The sequence below is a fragment of the Pleurodeles waltl genome, chromosome 2_2 (assembly GCF_031143425.1).
Source record: "Pleurodeles waltl isolate 20211129_DDA chromosome 2_2, aPleWal1.hap1.20221129, whole genome shotgun sequence".
Lineage (NCBI taxonomy): Eukaryota > Metazoa > Chordata > Amphibia > Caudata > Salamandridae > Pleurodeles > Pleurodeles waltl.
The window spans coordinates 847666464-847684155 of NC_090439.1; the positions used below are offsets into that span (position 1 = coordinate 847666464).

The 17692-nt window shown below is 43.0% G+C and overlaps 1 protein-coding gene across 2 annotated transcripts in view; it reads left to right on the plus strand.

Annotated features, from left to right (window-relative positions):
• The window catches only part of TMEM67 (transmembrane protein 67), a 663651-nt gene that overhangs the window by 456437 nt on the left and 189522 nt on the right, over window positions 1-17692 (plus strand). For both annotated transcript variants that reach the window (XM_069220469.1, XM_069220470.1), the window contains exon 23: window positions 16648-16764. In XM_069220469.1, coding sequence (XP_069076570.1) covers window positions 16648-16764 — 117 coding nt within the window. The remainder of the gene's footprint in view (window positions 1-16647; window positions 16765-17692) is intronic.

A 17692-nucleotide genomic window follows, 5' to 3' on the forward strand; every position in this document is an offset into this window, starting at 1 on the left:
CGTGGAGATTGAGCGGTGGCAATTGACAGTTTATAACCTTCTTCCCAAAGTCTGTTATGTTAATTTGGCAGCCAAGCATCCCTCCACCAAGGCGGTATATGCCTGCTGTTAAGGAATATTTTTGGCATGGTGCACAGAAACACAGATTGATTCCCCTTCTAAAGTTATTGTTTTATTCCTTCCCTTACCGTGCAGGGTTTAATGCTATCTGTATTTAACCACTGACTCCATCTTGACCACTGACTCCATTTTGTGCTTAGCTTAGCTTCAAATGCCGTCAAATCAGTGGCGTATTTATTTTTACATGCACAGCTTGTTTTCTATATTGAACTGGGGATGTGATGGTGATAAGAGTGTACCAGGATGAGAATATTTATAGCAGAGAAGGGTACGGCTCTGTCTTGGCAATGCACAATGGGATCTGGCCAATTTGTTTGTGTGTTTTCAACACAGACCAAGTATAGCCAATGCTTGAACTTCACAGCTTGCTTGCAGGCAGGGAGAAGGTTACCAGAACCTTCCTTTTAGGTTTGTTTAAGGTATGTAAGGTGGGGAAACCTGGCACTGAGGATGATGTTGGACTTGATCCCCATAGTGATGCATTTTTAATTCTTAATTATCTAGCTTTGCTGTGTACATGCATGAAGATATTCACTGCATATATATTCATTGTTGATATATTGCACTTTTTCTGCTAATTATTATTCAACAGCTGTGATTATTTTAGTATCTGCACATGTTTTGCTGCATTCAAGTTAAATGCTCACATTAATATTTTTGTATGCCCTCGTTTGAGACCTGGGAAGTGCCTTAATACATTAATTACTCAGACTAAGAGTGCTGCATTCTTCAGCCTCGTTCCCTATTAGTTTGAAGCTAAGCAGAAAAATTTGGCATAGTTGTTTGCAGGATACGAAGTGAAAGATGTAAAGGTAAAAAGTGTTGCCAAAAAGTCAGAGGTGGCTTCCCAGGCTCCAGTTGACATACCAGGGTGGGAAAAAGCACCCTTGATGTTCTTGCGAATGAATGGTCTTGTGCAGCAGGATTATGTGAAAACTGGGACGGATGTCTTATCGATGCTGAGCCAAAAACAGTTTTACTCTGTTTACCAGAAAGTGGCAGTAGAAGGGGAATGAGATTTATCTATTTTTGGCAGACGGGGCTAGATCCTGTTATCTGCTTATAGAAAAATGCATTAAAGGTATGTACAGTTAGCACAAGAAAACTATCAATTAGAGAGGCAGCTAGTTGAAGCTAAAAATAACGTAACCATGCTGTCTTATCAGAATAAGTTACTACAAGACAAAGCGGATACTTATCAATCTGTCACTGAAAAGGCAGCTGTTTGCGTTGCCCAATACAGATATCTTAAACGTAAGGGTGGAGTCAATCAAAAGACAGTTAGCTATTGCTAAAGCAGGGTTAAATTGGGATCCAGAAATCTGGGATGCTAATATCTTGGATTCCACAGATTTTTCCGATTCCAGTAATGAGTCAGTTAAAAAAAAGGTGGGGAGAAACTTGAGCCAGATGAACGGAAAGTAGTTTGTGCAATGCCTATATTTAGACAGAAATAATACATGGCACCCCACAAAACCAGAGGGGGTTGAGATACACTCCCTAAAAGATTATACACAACAGGAAGTCAGTGATATCATAGACAGACTCAAGTAGAGATGTGGGGAACATTACTCACATGGATGGTGTGATTATTTGACACAGGAGCCTCTGGAGTAATGTTAGGTATAGGAGATGCTCCTAAGGTTTGTACTCTTAGCTCTGACCCCATAATACAGGAGCAGTTTAGGGGTTATCGGGGTAACCAGCAGATCACCCTGCTGCAGCTAGCAGTCATGGGTGTAACCATAAGTATCCTACAGAACCAGGCTGGCCACAAAAATGACAAGCCCTGGTAAACCTTAAGAAATGCAATGCAGAGATTTAAGGAGGAGGGAATGAAAACTGCTGTTTTCCTGGGTGATGCTCACCATCTGTTAGACAAACCTCTCTCTGTGTCAGTGCGAAATAAAATTATTTGCCTTGTTCCTTCAGCTTACTAGCAGGTTATAATGGCTCTGCTAATTAATCAGACAGGGCAGGTATTGAAAGATGTTCTGGAGGCAGTTCGCAAGTTAGGAGACTGGACAAAACCTGAGAAAGCCTTGATGTCTGAGGGTCGCACAGATAATAGAGTATTTAGGAGAGACATGTTTATGGTATTACTGAAGGATGGTGTCAACAAGGAGCAGATTGATGGGATAGATAGCAAAAGTTTGTGGGAGATGTACGATAAGCGAGGGCTGGACAGAAATGAGGGCAGCAGGAAAGTGAATAAGCAGGATAAAAAACAAATGAAGTGGGGCCAGCCACAGATGCAGGAGGAAGTAAAAGAGAGGGAGAAAAATTTTTCTTCATGAGGAAAAGAGGAGGAAGAGTTAGACAGCGATTGGTTAACTGCTGAAAACCACGAAAGAGAGGAATTTGCTCGCAAATATGAGAGTATGGATCCAGACCTGAGTTGGGCAAAAGTTGACTGGTTTAAATCAGATTAGGAAACAGGCCAAGCTCCAGGACAGGGATGGACTCGCAAAGATAACAGACCCCAAGTTGATTTAGAAATTCACTGGAAGCACAATAAGCATTTGCAATGCAATAGGTCTCGCGTTTGCTTGAGTTAGAGCTATTAGCGTTGTAAATGTCTAACTGGAACTTTCTTGCCACACAAACTAAAAGTAAAACAGTTGACATAAGTGAGCCGATTCAAAGCGCCGCTGTGAGTGGGAAGGATAGAGACAAAAGGTAAAAGAAGTTAGCTCGCATTCGAAGTTATTGGCAATAGTGCAGTTATCCATGTAACAGGGTCGATGGCCAAGGTAGTAACAAAACCGCCATAAGGAGAGACAAACGTAAAGGAGTTATCAAGGAAAACAAAGAATTTTTGAAAAGCAAGCCCATGAACGAGTGATAGTGATAGGCGTGCAGTGAGCGTGGTTAAAAGCCCAGATGCATACTAACACGGAAAAGCAGCGCTTGCACAATGCTGTGCTCAACCTAAAAAAGTTCAAAGGGTCAGGACATGAGAGCGGAGGCCTCTTTAATTTATGGAAATCCAAAAAAGTTTACAGGTCAGCACTACACCATCACAGGGTTGGGCCGAAGCAAATTCCTGCTGTTCAGACTACAGTTCAAATGAAAAAAGGGAGAACGGCAAAAAGAGAATATACTGTTTTGATTGTGCCCCTCCTAGACTATATACTGGGAATTGACATTCTGAATGGGATGACTTTGTACTTGTATGATGGTTGTTATAAGTTTGGATCAAAGCTATACATCTCAGAGGCAGCAGCGAGGGTGGGTGATCTGAAGATACCCCCATTGAAGGTGCCCCCAGCAACCAAGGTGGTTTGTCTGGAACAAAACCGAATTCCGGTAGGGCATGAGGAAATAACTGAGACTATACAGGTGTTCATGGAGGCAGGTGTGGTGACTCCAGTCACCACTGAATGGAACAATCCGCTGTGGCCTGTGCGCCGACTGGATGGGTGTTATAGAATGACTACTGATTACAGTGAATTGATCAAATATACATCCCCTTTGACTGCTGCAGTCACCATCACTTTGATTGAGAAAATACAAAAACATAAAGGGACCTGGTATGCAACCATTGATATTGCCAATGCTTTCTTTTCTATACCATTGGCCCGTGAGAGTCAGGAGCAGTTTGCTTTCTCGTGGAATAGCAGACAATTCCGAATGTTAATACTCCCCCAAGGGTCTATACATAGTCCCACCATCTGTCACCGGCTGATGGCAGAACACATGGATGAAGTATTGGTCATTCCAGGGGTGCAATTGTCTCATTATATTGATGATATGATGATTCAGTGAGAGACACAAGAACAAGTGCAGACTCAGTTGGATAGGGTTGAGGGACTCTTACAGAGCAAGGGGTGGATAATTAATTCAGATAAGACACAAGAACTCTCTCTGAATGTGAAGTTTCTAGGAATTCAGTGGAATCGGGGACAGAGAGAGGTATTGCCGCATTTAAAACAAAAGATATGAGAATATGCCACTCCCCGTAATAAGCAGGAGACTCAGCGACATTGGTCTTTTTGGTTTTTGGAGACAGCATATTCCTCACTTGAGTCAGTGTTTGGTACCTTAGTATAAAGTGACAAGAAAGAAAAATGAGTTTGAATGTGGAGAGCAGCGGCAGTGTGCGTTTGACTGGACAAAGGAGGCGATTCAGCAGGCTTCAGACTTATGGCCAGTACAGGACGGAGACATTGAGTTACATGTAACCATTCAGGGGCAATATGCAAATTGGAGCATGTGGCACAAACAGGGGAAAAAGAGGGTGCCCCTGGGTTTCTGGACCAAAAAGCTACCAGACATTGGAGAGCGATATACTCCCTTTGAGAAACAGTTACTTGCATATTACTGGGCTCTAGTGGATACTGAGCAAATTACGCTAGCTCATAATGTGATTCTGAGACCTGATATTCTAATAATGCAGTGGGTGATGAGTTCACCTAAAACTCACCGGATAGGACATGCACGAGAGGCCAATATAATCTGGTGGAACTGGTACATACAGGACAAGGCCCAAGTGGGACCGGCAGGGACAGCAGCCCTGCATGAACAGGTGGCACAGGCCCCCATGCAGGATGATGAGAGGGTCAGGAGGTACTAGAGATAAGAGTCACCATTGAGGTGGGGTGAGCCATTTGAATCCTTGTCCCCTAAGGATACAAAGCTTTTGTGGTTTACCAATGTTTCAGCCAAGTATGGGGGGGGGGAGCAGTGTCATATAACCCAGTCACTAAGAAGTTGCTATCTACTACAAGAGAATGGAAGAGTAGTCAATATACAGAATTGTAAACTGGATATCAGGCACTGAAACAAGAATTGCCTGTGACCTGTCACAATTATACTGATTCTTGGTCTATCGGTGTAGGGCAAAGAGTTGTGGCAAGAAATTTGGGAAATGCTAGCGCAAAGTACTGTTAAAGTGTATCATGTAGATGCCCACTGTCTCACTGGCTCACTAGAACGATGGTTTAATTCCCTTGCAGATGACAAAACCAAAATCTCAGAGGCAAAAGTGGTGACACAGGATTTTGACTTGGTGGGAATGGCTAAGTGGGTGCACCAAAAATGTGGACATCTGGAGAGAGAGGGCCACTAACAGGTGGGCAGAGATTAGAGGGATGCACATTCTCAAAGATATGATAAAAACAGTGATCCAGCAGCGTTCTATTTGTCAACACACATACACAACAGAGATTTGTCCCGTAAACTGTCAAAGGTCCGTTGGGTAGAGGGAAGTTGCCAGGGCAGATATGGCAGATTGATTACATTGAGCCACTACTGACTAGTCACAGGTGTCAATACGCTTGCACAGTAGTGGACACTTATTCTGGTTACCTGATTGCTGTCCCTTGCAAACATGCCACTCAGTTTAACACCATCAAAACTCTGGACTTGTTAATGTTGTATTACGGAGTCCCACTCCAAGTCCAGAGTGACAACAGGACACGTTTCATAGGAAACTTGGTGCAAGAATATTGCTCACAACACAATATTGAGTTGATTTATCATTTTCCATATTATACACAAGCTGCGGGACTGAATGAGAGAATTAACGGCTTACTGAAAGCTCAATTGTGAAAATTATCAGATGGAACTTTGAGAAACTGGGGAGAGCATTTAAATGAAGCCCTCCAAATTTTTATTAACAGACCAATGACAAATGCAGAGACCCCTTTAATGCGAATGTTGACCCCAGCATTGCAGATACAACCCCAAGTAGCGATCAACACCATCGTGTATTTGTAAATAAAACCAGGAGCTTTAGCTCCTTACTGAGCAACACCAGAATCTGCAGGTCTTGATCTACATGCCTTAAACACTTACTAATGAAACCTAAGAGAAATGGCGCTTCTTGAAACAGGTCTTGGAATACAGATTTCCCCGGAGCATTTCAGATTGATTGCTCCCAGATCTGGGTTGACACTCAAAGATATTCAGGTCTTGGGGGAGTGATCAATGCAGACTACCAAAGAGAATTAAAAACTATTCTTTTGAATAGTGGAGACACTGACTTGCTAATACAACCTGGTAATAGAATTGCTCAAATTGTAATAATTCCAGTGTATGGAGGAATAGTGAAAAAGGGGAGTGCCCCATCCCTTTCTTACAGAGTGTGGGGAGGGAGGTTTTTGACTCATCTGACAAACACCCTTGTGCTAAGATGCGGGTAGAATCCCCAAATCATCCTCCTGAACCAGCAGAATTTATTGCGAAGGGCAAGGACAACATCTTAATAATCATGAAACTAGGAAAGGACAAGTGGGAACATGTACCAGCTGATAAATGCTATTTGCAAGAAAGGTCATACTTGTCTCTTTTACAGTTTATACTATGAGGTGTCTTTGTGCTGTCTGTTCTTTGTGGTCTCCCTTTGGGTGTGTGCGTGTGAGCCCGAAAGTCCTCAGCTCCAAAATGATTGATCGCCCTCGCCAATGGACACCTTTACTGCACCTGACTGAAAATGTTTGGACCCATCTGGCACGAGCTGTGCTCAACAGATTGGATTCATGCACGTCTAGTATGAAAAGTACTGTTGGTGTCATATCAACCTGTTTGGTTGCCATACCAACTCCTGCCAGCGTTTTGCTGCAAATCTTCAATGCCACCAGCAAAGATGGAGCAGTTCAAGAAGGTGAGGTGTTGTCACACTTCCCCTTATATGAATACTGCATGTTTTGCCAAGAGGTAATGGATGAGAAATGGGATAGCCTAACCCATGTGATTACTTACAATATTACTACTGGTGATGTCCATCACAACTTACAACATTGGGGTCTCCTCAAGAGATCCCATGGTAACAACAAGTACTGTGTCAACATAGAAACAATAACACATGTAAGAATATGGGACAATAGCATGTCTTGCCAACATATTGTGACTGCTGCTAGCCACATCAAGCATCTCAAACTACCACTGGGGTGGTTGTTCTCTTGTGGAAATACTATTTATACATACATTCTTTCCAATATAACAGGTAGACCGTGTGTTTTTACACGGTTAGGACTCATCATGTTTCCATTTCACTCTGTACATACTCACGGCCCAAGGGAAACAGTTCAATTAAGTGAAAACTATGTCTCTGAAATTCAGGTATTATCTAAATCAGAATATGTGTGTTTAAGCATTTCTATAGTAGGAGTTCCAGGATTAGCTGTTTATAATACTCGAGTTATTAACAAGTTAGCATCTTTGATGGTTAAGAAAATCCATCACACATCCATCGCATTAACTGAACTACTCCTTGATATACGAGGCACTAGAAAAGCTGCATTGCAAAACAGGGCAGCTATTGACTGCTTGCTCTTGAAGAATGACCACGGCAGCTCAGAGTTTGAGGAAATATGCTGTTTTAATCTGTCAGACCACTCTAAATCGATCCAGTCTCATATTGATGCTTTACTTGAATTGGTGAAAGGAGTAAGACAAGATGTTAACAAAGGATGGTGGGAATGGTTATTTAACTGGCTACACTATTTTGGCCAGTTATGCAATATTTTAGGTGGAATACTTATAGTGATTTGTATTATAATAATGCTGTGTTGTTGTGTACAATGCATACCTAACCTACTTAAAATGTTTAAACCAAAAAGGGTTACTTTTAGACCAGTATGTTATGAAAGTCACTGGTCAAAGGTGGAGTGTAATGCTATCTGTATTTAACCACCAATTCCATCTTGACCACTGTCTGCATTTTGTGCTTAGCTTCAAATGCCATCACATTGGTGGCACAGGCATTTTTCCATGCACAGCTTGTTTTCTATATTGAACGTGTTTTTGCTCTTCTCACCAGAGAAGCGAACACATTGTGGGGGATGGTGACGATGATAGCTAGGACTAGGATGAACTAGGATGAGATTGTTTATAGCAGAGAAGGGTAAGACTCGGTCTTGGAAATGCACATTGGGGTCTGGCCAATTCTTTTGTGTGTTTTAAACACAGACCAAGTACAGCCAGTGCTTGAATTTCACAACTTGCTTGCAGGGAGGGGGGAGGTTACCAGAATCTTCCTCTTAGATTTGTTTAAGGTATGTAAGGTGGGGAAACTTGGCGCTGAGGCAGAAGGAACTCATTTTGAGAGTGGATGCACTGTTCGAAAAATCAGAGTCCCATTGGGTAATATTTCTCCTGTCTCAGCTGTCCAGAGTTCTACAGCTTGACGTTGACAAGGATGATGTTGGACTCGATCCCCATGGTGATGCATTTTTAATTCTTAAATATGCAGCTTCCATCCTTGCGTCCATCAATATGTATATATTCACTGCATACATATTCATTGTTGATATGTTGCACGTTTTCTGCTTATTATTATTCAACTGCTGTGATTATTTTAGTATCTGCACGTGTTTTGCTGTATTCACGCTAAATGTTCACAGTAATATTTTTGCATGCCCGCATTTGAGACCTGGGAAATGCCTTAATAAATTCATTACTCAGCCTAAGAGTGCTGCATTCTTTGCATTCTTTAGCCTTGTTCTCTCTTTGTTTGAAGCTAAGCAGAACACAGGGCTGTGCTCTGGGTTCTCTTAAGGGCTACCTTTCTGCTGTTGCCTGATCAGCCATTCTACTTCAGATCCCCAATTGTAAATAGGTACTTAAAAGGTTTGCAACATATGTTTCCATCTTCCCCTTTCGTTGTCCCCCAGTGGGACTTAAATCTCCTTCTCAATTTTCTTACATGCACTTCCTTTGAGCCTTTACACTATTGTCCACTGATGCACCTTACTATCAAAATGGCCTTCGTTTTGGCTATCACATCTGCATGGAAGGTCAGTAAGCTTCCAGCTTTATCGTTCATGCCTCCTTATTTGAACATCTACCCAGACAAGCTGGTGCTTCATATTAGAGCTTCTTTTATTTCGAAGTTGGACCCTCCCTTACATGTAGATCAATCCATCACTCTGCCTACTTTTTACGCTCTGCCATATCCTTCCAAGGAAGAGGAGTGACTTCACAGCCTGGACCCAGAATTAGCGTTGTCGTTCTGCCTTGGACAAATAAGAGTCCCTGGTGGGTGACCAATTCTTGATAGGATATGTCGGAGCTAAAAAAGGTTGGGGCGTACAAAAGCAGGCCATCACCAGATGGCTTGTGCTCTGTATCAAGATTTTCTACGCATTGGCTGAGAAGCAACCCCCTGAGCAATTGCGTGCTCACTCCACCCGAGCACAGGCTGTGACCAATGTGTTAGCACGCAGAGTTGTGGACCCAGACATCTGCCAGGCAGCAACGTTGGCTTTTTTACACATGTTCACAAAGCACTTGTGCCTGGACAGTCAGGTCTGTTGGGATGGGCATTTGCCTGTTCATTCCTGCAGGTCTTCCTCATGTGAAGGTGGTTTGCAGACCCACCTCCGGTGGGAGGTATTGCTTGGGTATCTATTCTAAGGTAAGGAATCTGTAACTAGAGGTCTCTATCAGATGAACAACTCACTTACCTACAGTAATGCCTTATCCGGTAGAGACTCAGCCTACCCTACAAACCAAAACCCCTAGAATATAGGGTCTTTTGACACAAGACACCAAATTTGAATAGGGAAACACAGACATTATTCTTATTCTCCCTTTACTTTTTTTGTTTTTCACCTTGACAGTGGTTCACATTTTCAATAAACATTTAATTATATGGTCCCTCTAGTCAATTTTACCAGTCTATTTCACCAATCCCACATTACTGCATTCACCACAGGCAAATATTTTTAAAAGATCTCCGGAAAAGAGCACCCTTGAGGGGCCTGTCAGGCATTGCAGTGCTCGCCTGACGAGGAGCAAAGCCTGATGATGAAGCATGTCACTAAATGGCGAGTGAGGGCTCTTGTTCCCAATTTTGGATACTCTCAGGGATCTATTGATCGCTCTCAGACTGGGTAGAGATCAGTCACCTCCACTGTGGAACTGTGCATCCATTTCTTTTGTTATTTATATGGGGGTACTTTGCACAGGACCAATTATAAAATCTCCCACCAGATTAGCCCTTCTTTTTCTGTTTTGGTGATAACAATAGACCACTTCAAGCTGTGGTAAAAATAATAATAGTATATTTACAGTAATTTTAAGAGGCCTGCCTCTTTCAGTAACAGCTAAATATTATGATTTCTATGCATTATGATCTTAGTGAGGAGTTGCAAAGGCTCAAGTTGTAGTTCCAAACTGTACTTCATTTGTTTTTTCAATTGTACTTGATACTTCAGTTTTGAGATGCAAGTATTGTGAACAGTTTATTAGAAAGTACAGTTCCTAGTCTTTTACTGCCATTTTTGAGCGTTGGGAGGATACTGTTTGGTCTATATTTTGGTTGTTCACTCTACGCCATTTGCAGAGTAATTAAATGGTGTTTGTTTACCTTATTGTTTAATTTGCTCTTTTGCAAGATATTCTGTCGCAGCTTTAGAATCCTCCCATAGACCCTGAGTGCTTTAGTTGTTGAATACCTCTTAATACTCTTAAAAATTGAAAGGTCAAAGACCCTATGGGTGACCGTAACGTGGCTTTAGATGGATAGCAAACAGCTCTCGTAGCATTGTGCTAGCCTTTGCAATATATTCGCCTCATATGCCCCTTTATCTACTGCTTTTCCACTCAGGGTTGCAATTAATAGCATAAGTAGGCTGTAGTGCATTCTAGTTTCATTCTAATATTTGCTTTTAGGGTTCCAAATTTCTGATAGATTTCTAACTGCAGATTCCTTATCTTACAATATTCCCCAAGCATCAGACCGGATCCAGAACATCTTGAGCAGTACCTCGGCACACTGGTAGGTGGTTTCGTTTGGCTTTGCGTCAGCATTGGAAATGATGTTGCAGGGCCATTAAGGCACCTTCGTAGAGTGCTGACATCAGTTCCTTACTTTCCATGCCAACAGCATGAATCCGGAGAGGTACCTCTGTAATGTTTTGACCATCTTTTCTGACCTTGACTGTTTTTGAGCTGTTGCTCCCATTGCTCTAGGGACATATCCCCTTCAAAACCTACAGGGTTTAAATCTTGCATGGAATGTCACAGGCATACATCTGTGTGTAATCCCCATTAGGTTGGCCTCTAGTGCCTGGGTTTGAGTCACAACTGCAAGGCCTATGCAGAGTGCAAGTTTTGCACCCTATGGGGATTTGCAAGCAGGCAATGAAGCTTCTGGCGGCAAGGCAGAAGAAGTCTCCATGCTGTTTAAAAAGTTTATGCACCCCATGGCAATTCGCAAGCAGGCAATTAAGCTCCTAGCGGCAAGGCAGAAGAGGACTCCATGCTGTTTTCAGTTCCCACTCCTGAGGCAGATCTCAGTGCTTTTCCCAAAACTGTTCCCACTGACGATCGCCTTCGCTCTCTAGCAATGTATCTTTCACCACCGTGACGCGCAGGGCAGCGGAGATCCTTAATCTGCAGCTGCCAGCAGTCGAGGTCAAAACCAACTTCTTGACTGAGGGGCTTCACCTAGGAGCTGGCTTGGCTGAGCCCTTGCTCCTCTTCTATGAAGCCCCACCAACGTTCTCATGAGGGGCTGGGCTAAACCTTCCACTGGGCTCCTGTGCACTGCATGAAAGCCTGATGCCATTGTCCCACCCGAGGACACCTATCATTCCTCTCTTAACAACGCCCCCTTTTTCCAACTCCGAAAGCCTGATTGTGCAGGCATGAGCCTCTAAAATCAACTGAAATGCGCTCCCTTCCATCCCAGGGGCCACGAAATCTAAGTGGCAGGACATCTGTGGGAGGAGTGTTTTTTCTTCCTCCACCCTAGCCTTGCAGTTGGTGAACAGGGCAAGCCTCTTGGACCGTTACGCTATCCTCAACAAGCCCTCATGGAGTGCCAGGATGCATCAAAGTTCACCATCAGATGCGGGCTGGATTTGTCATACCTGGTTGCAATCCACTGGGTTCCTGGGGGATGTTGAGGCATCCCAGATTAACATACCCTTCAAAAGCTCAAGCCTATTTGCTGATATATCGGACACACCTTTTGAGAGAGATGGGTTTTTGCTACATCTCTCAGGCTTTCTCTATCTGCCTGGTTCTCAGCAGCAGTCCTTTCGCCCCTACCATTTACTCAATCAGGGCACTTATGGGTGCTAACTATACCAGCCGTATCCGGTGGTTCAACAGCCTGCCCAGTCATTTAATCGATGGGGCCACGGATCCCATAAACGATGCAGGAGCTAGGCCCAGCATGCGGTCTAGTCCCCCACTCCACTGGCAGCCGCTGCCTCTAAGCATATTTGGTTCACCTGCCATCCAGCACCACTATCCCCTTGGGGGCAGGTTCAGACACCACCTGCCCCAATTGTCTTCAATTACTTCCGACAAGTGGGTGCTTAAGTGTGAAAGGGGTATGCCCCCTCCCATTTGTGCAAACTCCTCTGCCTTTGCCACTATCCTAAGAACATCTGATGGAAGATCACCTCTTTTTTTCTCAGTCTGGAAGTGCAGGCTCTTTTGGCCAAAGGAGCCATCAAGAGAATTCCTTCACCAGAAATAGGCTGTGGTTACTACTGCTGCTACTTTCTGAGGCTGAAAAAGGATGGAGGACTTTGTGCTAGTCTAAATCTACATCCTCTCAACGCTTTTCTGCAGAAAGAGAAATTCAAAGTGCTCGCCCTGGCTCAGGTCTTGTCTGCACTGGAGGCTAGGATTTACAGGATGCTTGTTTTCACATTCCTGTCCGGCAAGCCTGCAGGCGTTACTTGAAGTTCACAGTGAGCCACGGGCATTTTCAGTTTGCTTTGCTCCCCTTCTGCCTCACAAATGCCCCTCGGTTGCTCACAAAAGTGATTGCAGTGGTTGCAGCTCATCTTCGGAGGTTTGGGATTCCATTCTTCATATCAATCTGCATCTGAGACCAATCCTTTTGACATTGAAAGCCTTCTTTCTATCCATCAGTGGAAAGCTGGTTCAAGTGTTGGTTGTGCCTCCTGTGGCAGGAGGCTCTGCGCCTCTGAACTTGGCAGGAGGGCCAGGACATTTTCCTGGTTTGCACAACACCTGGCAGGCTTTTTGAATGCCAGAGAGGACAAATGTAGCTGTCTGTGACTTGTGGATCACAAATGGCAGCTACTCCTGAAGGTGGAGTGAGTTGTCTTCCAGGAATGGGGAGAACTTTGGCTCAGTGAGTTTGCCACTGCCGAGAATGCGCAATGTCAGCACTTCTGCATGTTAGAATTTCCAAAGCGACTCTCCCTTGGGGATGCATTCCAGTTAGAATGGAAATTAGACTATTGTAAACCTTTCAGATGATTCCACTCCTGCCCTGAGTTCCGAAGAACATGAGGACCGACTGGGCCAAAGTCCTCTGAATTGAGCATTGAGAGTGTGGTATTCCGAACCCCTGAGCATGACCATTGGTTCTTTGACCAGGCTACCTCTGCGGGAGGGCGTCTTCAAAGAAGCAGGGCTGGGTCCAGCACCAAACCTGTGCACTCTCCATCTTCTTGTAAGGCGATTGAGAGGTGGCAGTTGAGGGTTTTCAATCTTCCTCCCAAGTTCTGTGATATCATCCTGGCAGCCAGGCGTCCCTCCACCAGCATGGTATATGCCTGCCGTTGGGATACGTTTGTTGCCTGGTGCTCCACACATTGTCTGGACCCCCTTTTGCACCACTATCAGAGGTGATGTGGTTTGTTTCATCTTTCCCTTGGCACTGTTAAAGGTTGCTTGTCAGTCATTTCGGAGTTGGTTGCTGGACTAACCTTCCCTGCTTATGTCACCTGTTGTGACTCGTTTCCTGAAAGGTTTACCTCACTTGTTCCCTCCTAATCCCTATGTGATTTCCTTGTGGGACCTCAATCTAGTCTTTACGTTTCTAATGTGTTCTCCCTTTGAACCACTACACAGCTGTCCTGTACGGCTCTTGAATCTCAAAACAGTCTTCTTAGTGGCCATTACTTCAACCAGGAGAGTCAGCGAGCTTCATGCTCTGTCAGTACACCTTTCCTACACCAGCCTTTTCCTTGACAGATTGGTCCTTCAGACACGGGCCTCCTTCCTGACAAAGATTATCTTCCCTCTTCATTTCAGCCAGTGTCACTTTGCCGACATTTTTCGCCTCACCCTCCAGATAAGTGCAGACACTCCATCACCTGGACCCAAAGAGAGCTCTTTTATTTTATATTGATCGCACCTAATGCTATTGGGTGGATGATCAGCTCTTCATTGGTACCACAGGAGCGAAAAAGGGCAAGGCTGTGCAGAAGTGGACTATCTCTTGATGGATTGCACTCTGCATTAGGATCTGCTACTCTTTAGTTAGGGTACTTTTAATTGATATCTGCCAAGCTGCTACGTGGGCCTCAATATATACATTCATAAAACACAATTTCTTGGACAGTCAGGTGCATTAAGACTGGCATTTTGCAGTCCTCCTGGACTTTTTGTAATAAGCCAGTTCGCAGACCCACCTACTGGGGGATATTGCTTGGGTATCTGTTCTAAGGTGAGGAATCTGCAGTTAGTCATAACAGACTTGCTCTATCAGAACAAGTTACTTACCTAAGGTAATGCTTTTTCTGGTAGCGTCTCTAACAGTTGATTCCTTACCGATCCTCTCATCCACACTGCGCGGCGAACTGGCCTCTTCATCCAAAGTATTCTGTTAGTGTACACACTGGTCATAACAGTAACATTGGTTTTTACGTCGCTCCATGTTTTTGCCGCAGAAATAGTCACAAAAGAAAGTGATGTTAGCATGCTGAGGTAGTGCCTATATGGGCACCTGCATGGGCACTGCAGACGCGGAGCTGAACAATGCCACCTACCTTTGTGCAGAGGTACTGCTCAACATTTTCTAAATCCAGTCTGATAAGTAACTTGTTCTTTAAGAGTCTAGTAGACAACCCCTTCCATGTGACATGCGCCTCCTGTGACAGCCTGGCATACCATAAGAATTGCCCACTATGGATGCCTATCTTAGCCCCAGCCACTTAGAACATGCAAAGCATCTCACCGTCATATATATATATATATATATATCATCATCACACAAAAAAGGCACTGCACTCCTGGGGGCTCCATGACAGTTTCATTTATTCAGACAGATTTTCATACCCCATGACGCGTTTCGACAACCATGTCTTTCTCAAGTCGTATCATCTGTTCCTTCCTGCCATCACACTATTTATATTGCATTCTGGAATTAATAGTCACATGTCTCTCACCTGTAAGATATTCAAACGTGATTGCTATTAACACGATTCCTTAATTCAATAATTTTATTATAGTCATTGATAGTTCAATCCAATATTATTCGTACATCATGTTTGCATCAATTACATTCAGCATCTTTTTTCAAACAGGTTTTTCCGTAATTTCCTTTTTACCAGTTCTTTCTCTCTGTGGCAAACTGTTGTATATTTGAAATCCTTGTCACAGCACCCAGACTCCAAGCAACTGAGGCGTTCCTGTTTGAAAAAATATGCTGAATGTAATTGATGCACGTATTCCTTTTAACATGATGTACGAATAATATTGGATTGAACTATCAATGACTATAATCAAATTATGATTAATAAGGGTTATGGTCCAAAACCCTCCACGTGCACCAGCAGTTGAGTGCCTCGCTATTTTAGACCATTTGGGTTGGATATTTATATATATATATCCCCCGGGCCTGGCATGGAAATTGAGTCCTCCTTTCCTCCAATCTGGCCTCCCAGCCCCATACTGTGTGCACTCTACTATGGACTTATAAGTAAATTAAATATTCCAATTGGGAGTTAAGCCAAAGTTACTGTGATTTAGGGAAGAGGGTTCATGCACTTTAGCACTGGTTATCAGTGCTATGAGTCTTAAAGCCAGCAAAAAAGAGATCAGGAAATGGAGTGAGGCAAAAGTGGGGGGGACGCCCACCCTAAGGTTGTCATGTTTAACACTTGCTTAAGTGAATGTGGTTTGGCATTGGTATTCCAAAATGGACTTCCTGGTAAAGGATCAGGTATTTCATTTATGTTCTCTTTTCAAAGGCTAACAAAATTGTAAAGGATGAGCACGGGTTTCTGTTTCCCTGGCTTGACTACTCTTTATAATGCAAACAAAGTGAACAGAAAGAGTAGCGCTCAATTTAATGTTTGGAGAATTGATTTAAATAAAATTATCAGAACACCCAAAATGTGCAACCTCAAAGTACTTGTTATCCAGAGGCTCAACGTATGGCCTCAGATTACATCAGTGGTCAAAATAAAATGCTTTCACCCTCACATGCTGCACCACCAAAAAATGAGGCAGAAATGTAAAGCAGGTATGAGGGAGGTAGTATTTATATTTTACTGTTTGGGTGCATCTACAAAGGCACTTTTGAGAGGCAGGTGCTTCAGCAGACCCAAGGTGTAATTTGGTCATGACTAGCAGAGCCATGCAGCTATGTTCTTGATAATGAACGCATTTAGGATTTCTGATTCTAATTAGTTGTCGATCATGAGTCAGGTAATTTCATAGGCATATATTGTAATTAACTTGTGAAGATGGTTTGTTTACATTTTTTGCTTGAAATGGGTTGACACCAGATTAGCAAATTATATACAACACTGTAGTACAGAACTTAGAAAATAAACTTATTTTCTCTTCCTTACCTTGCAGATATCTGTTTTTCTGTTATCACACAAATGTTTTGGGTACTACATTCATGGTCGTTCAGTTCATGGACACTCCGATACTAACATGGAGGAAATGAACATGAATTTGAAAAGAGAAGCGGTATGAACATTTACTCATTTATTTGTTTTGTTTTATAGCTCTGTGTTCCTTTTCAATACTAATGCTTGTTTTTACAGTAAGGCAAACAGCTTTAAGTGTAAGCTGTTGGTGGGACCATTAGTCATTCTTCCCGGAGTTTCATTAGAATTGATATTGCTAAAATGATGAGCACCCACCAGGACTTAAATTTATGGGTATCTCAACATGTACAATTGAGTATTTCAAATTTAATACGCTTCCTACTAGTAGTGTACTTGAAGTATCTGTAAATAGTGTAATAAGGGGGATTTTGTTCCGTTGGAAACTCGCATTGGTAAAGCCACCATCACCTTGCAGTGTAATACATGCACACACAGCACAAACTGGCACACAGACAGAATGCATACTATACATGGCCACAAATACTGTGCATACAGGGCTCCATGCTCACATAAGTAAGGTGCCTGTGTGGGCAACGTATGCAACCTGTCTAAGTGTGTCAGTTTGTGAGGTGTATGCAGGTGTACATCTTGCCTGTTTGTATGTTATGTATGCCTACATATCCATCTGTAGAGTTTATGCATGTGCCATAAATAAGCCAGACCTGTTGGCTTATGCTTTGGTTATGTTTATTCTGTTGAATTCCAATGCCTTGTCTTCGAACCAAATAAAAACATCGAGACTCAATGCATACGTGCGTGCCTGCTCCTCTATTTCGACCTTTAACAATATGATGTCATAATCTGCAACCAAGGGTGTCCTTGAAAAATGACTAAATCATTTGTCACTCACTGTTAAACTTGCAGCCTGTAACTTATTCAAGATGAAGTTACTCAATAGGTAATACGTTGAACAAATCTTTTGAAAACCTTTACACAAATAAAAGATTGACTCTACATCTTAACGCTCCCGAATGCACACTTATGGGTTTCAGTTTCACTGTCTGTGA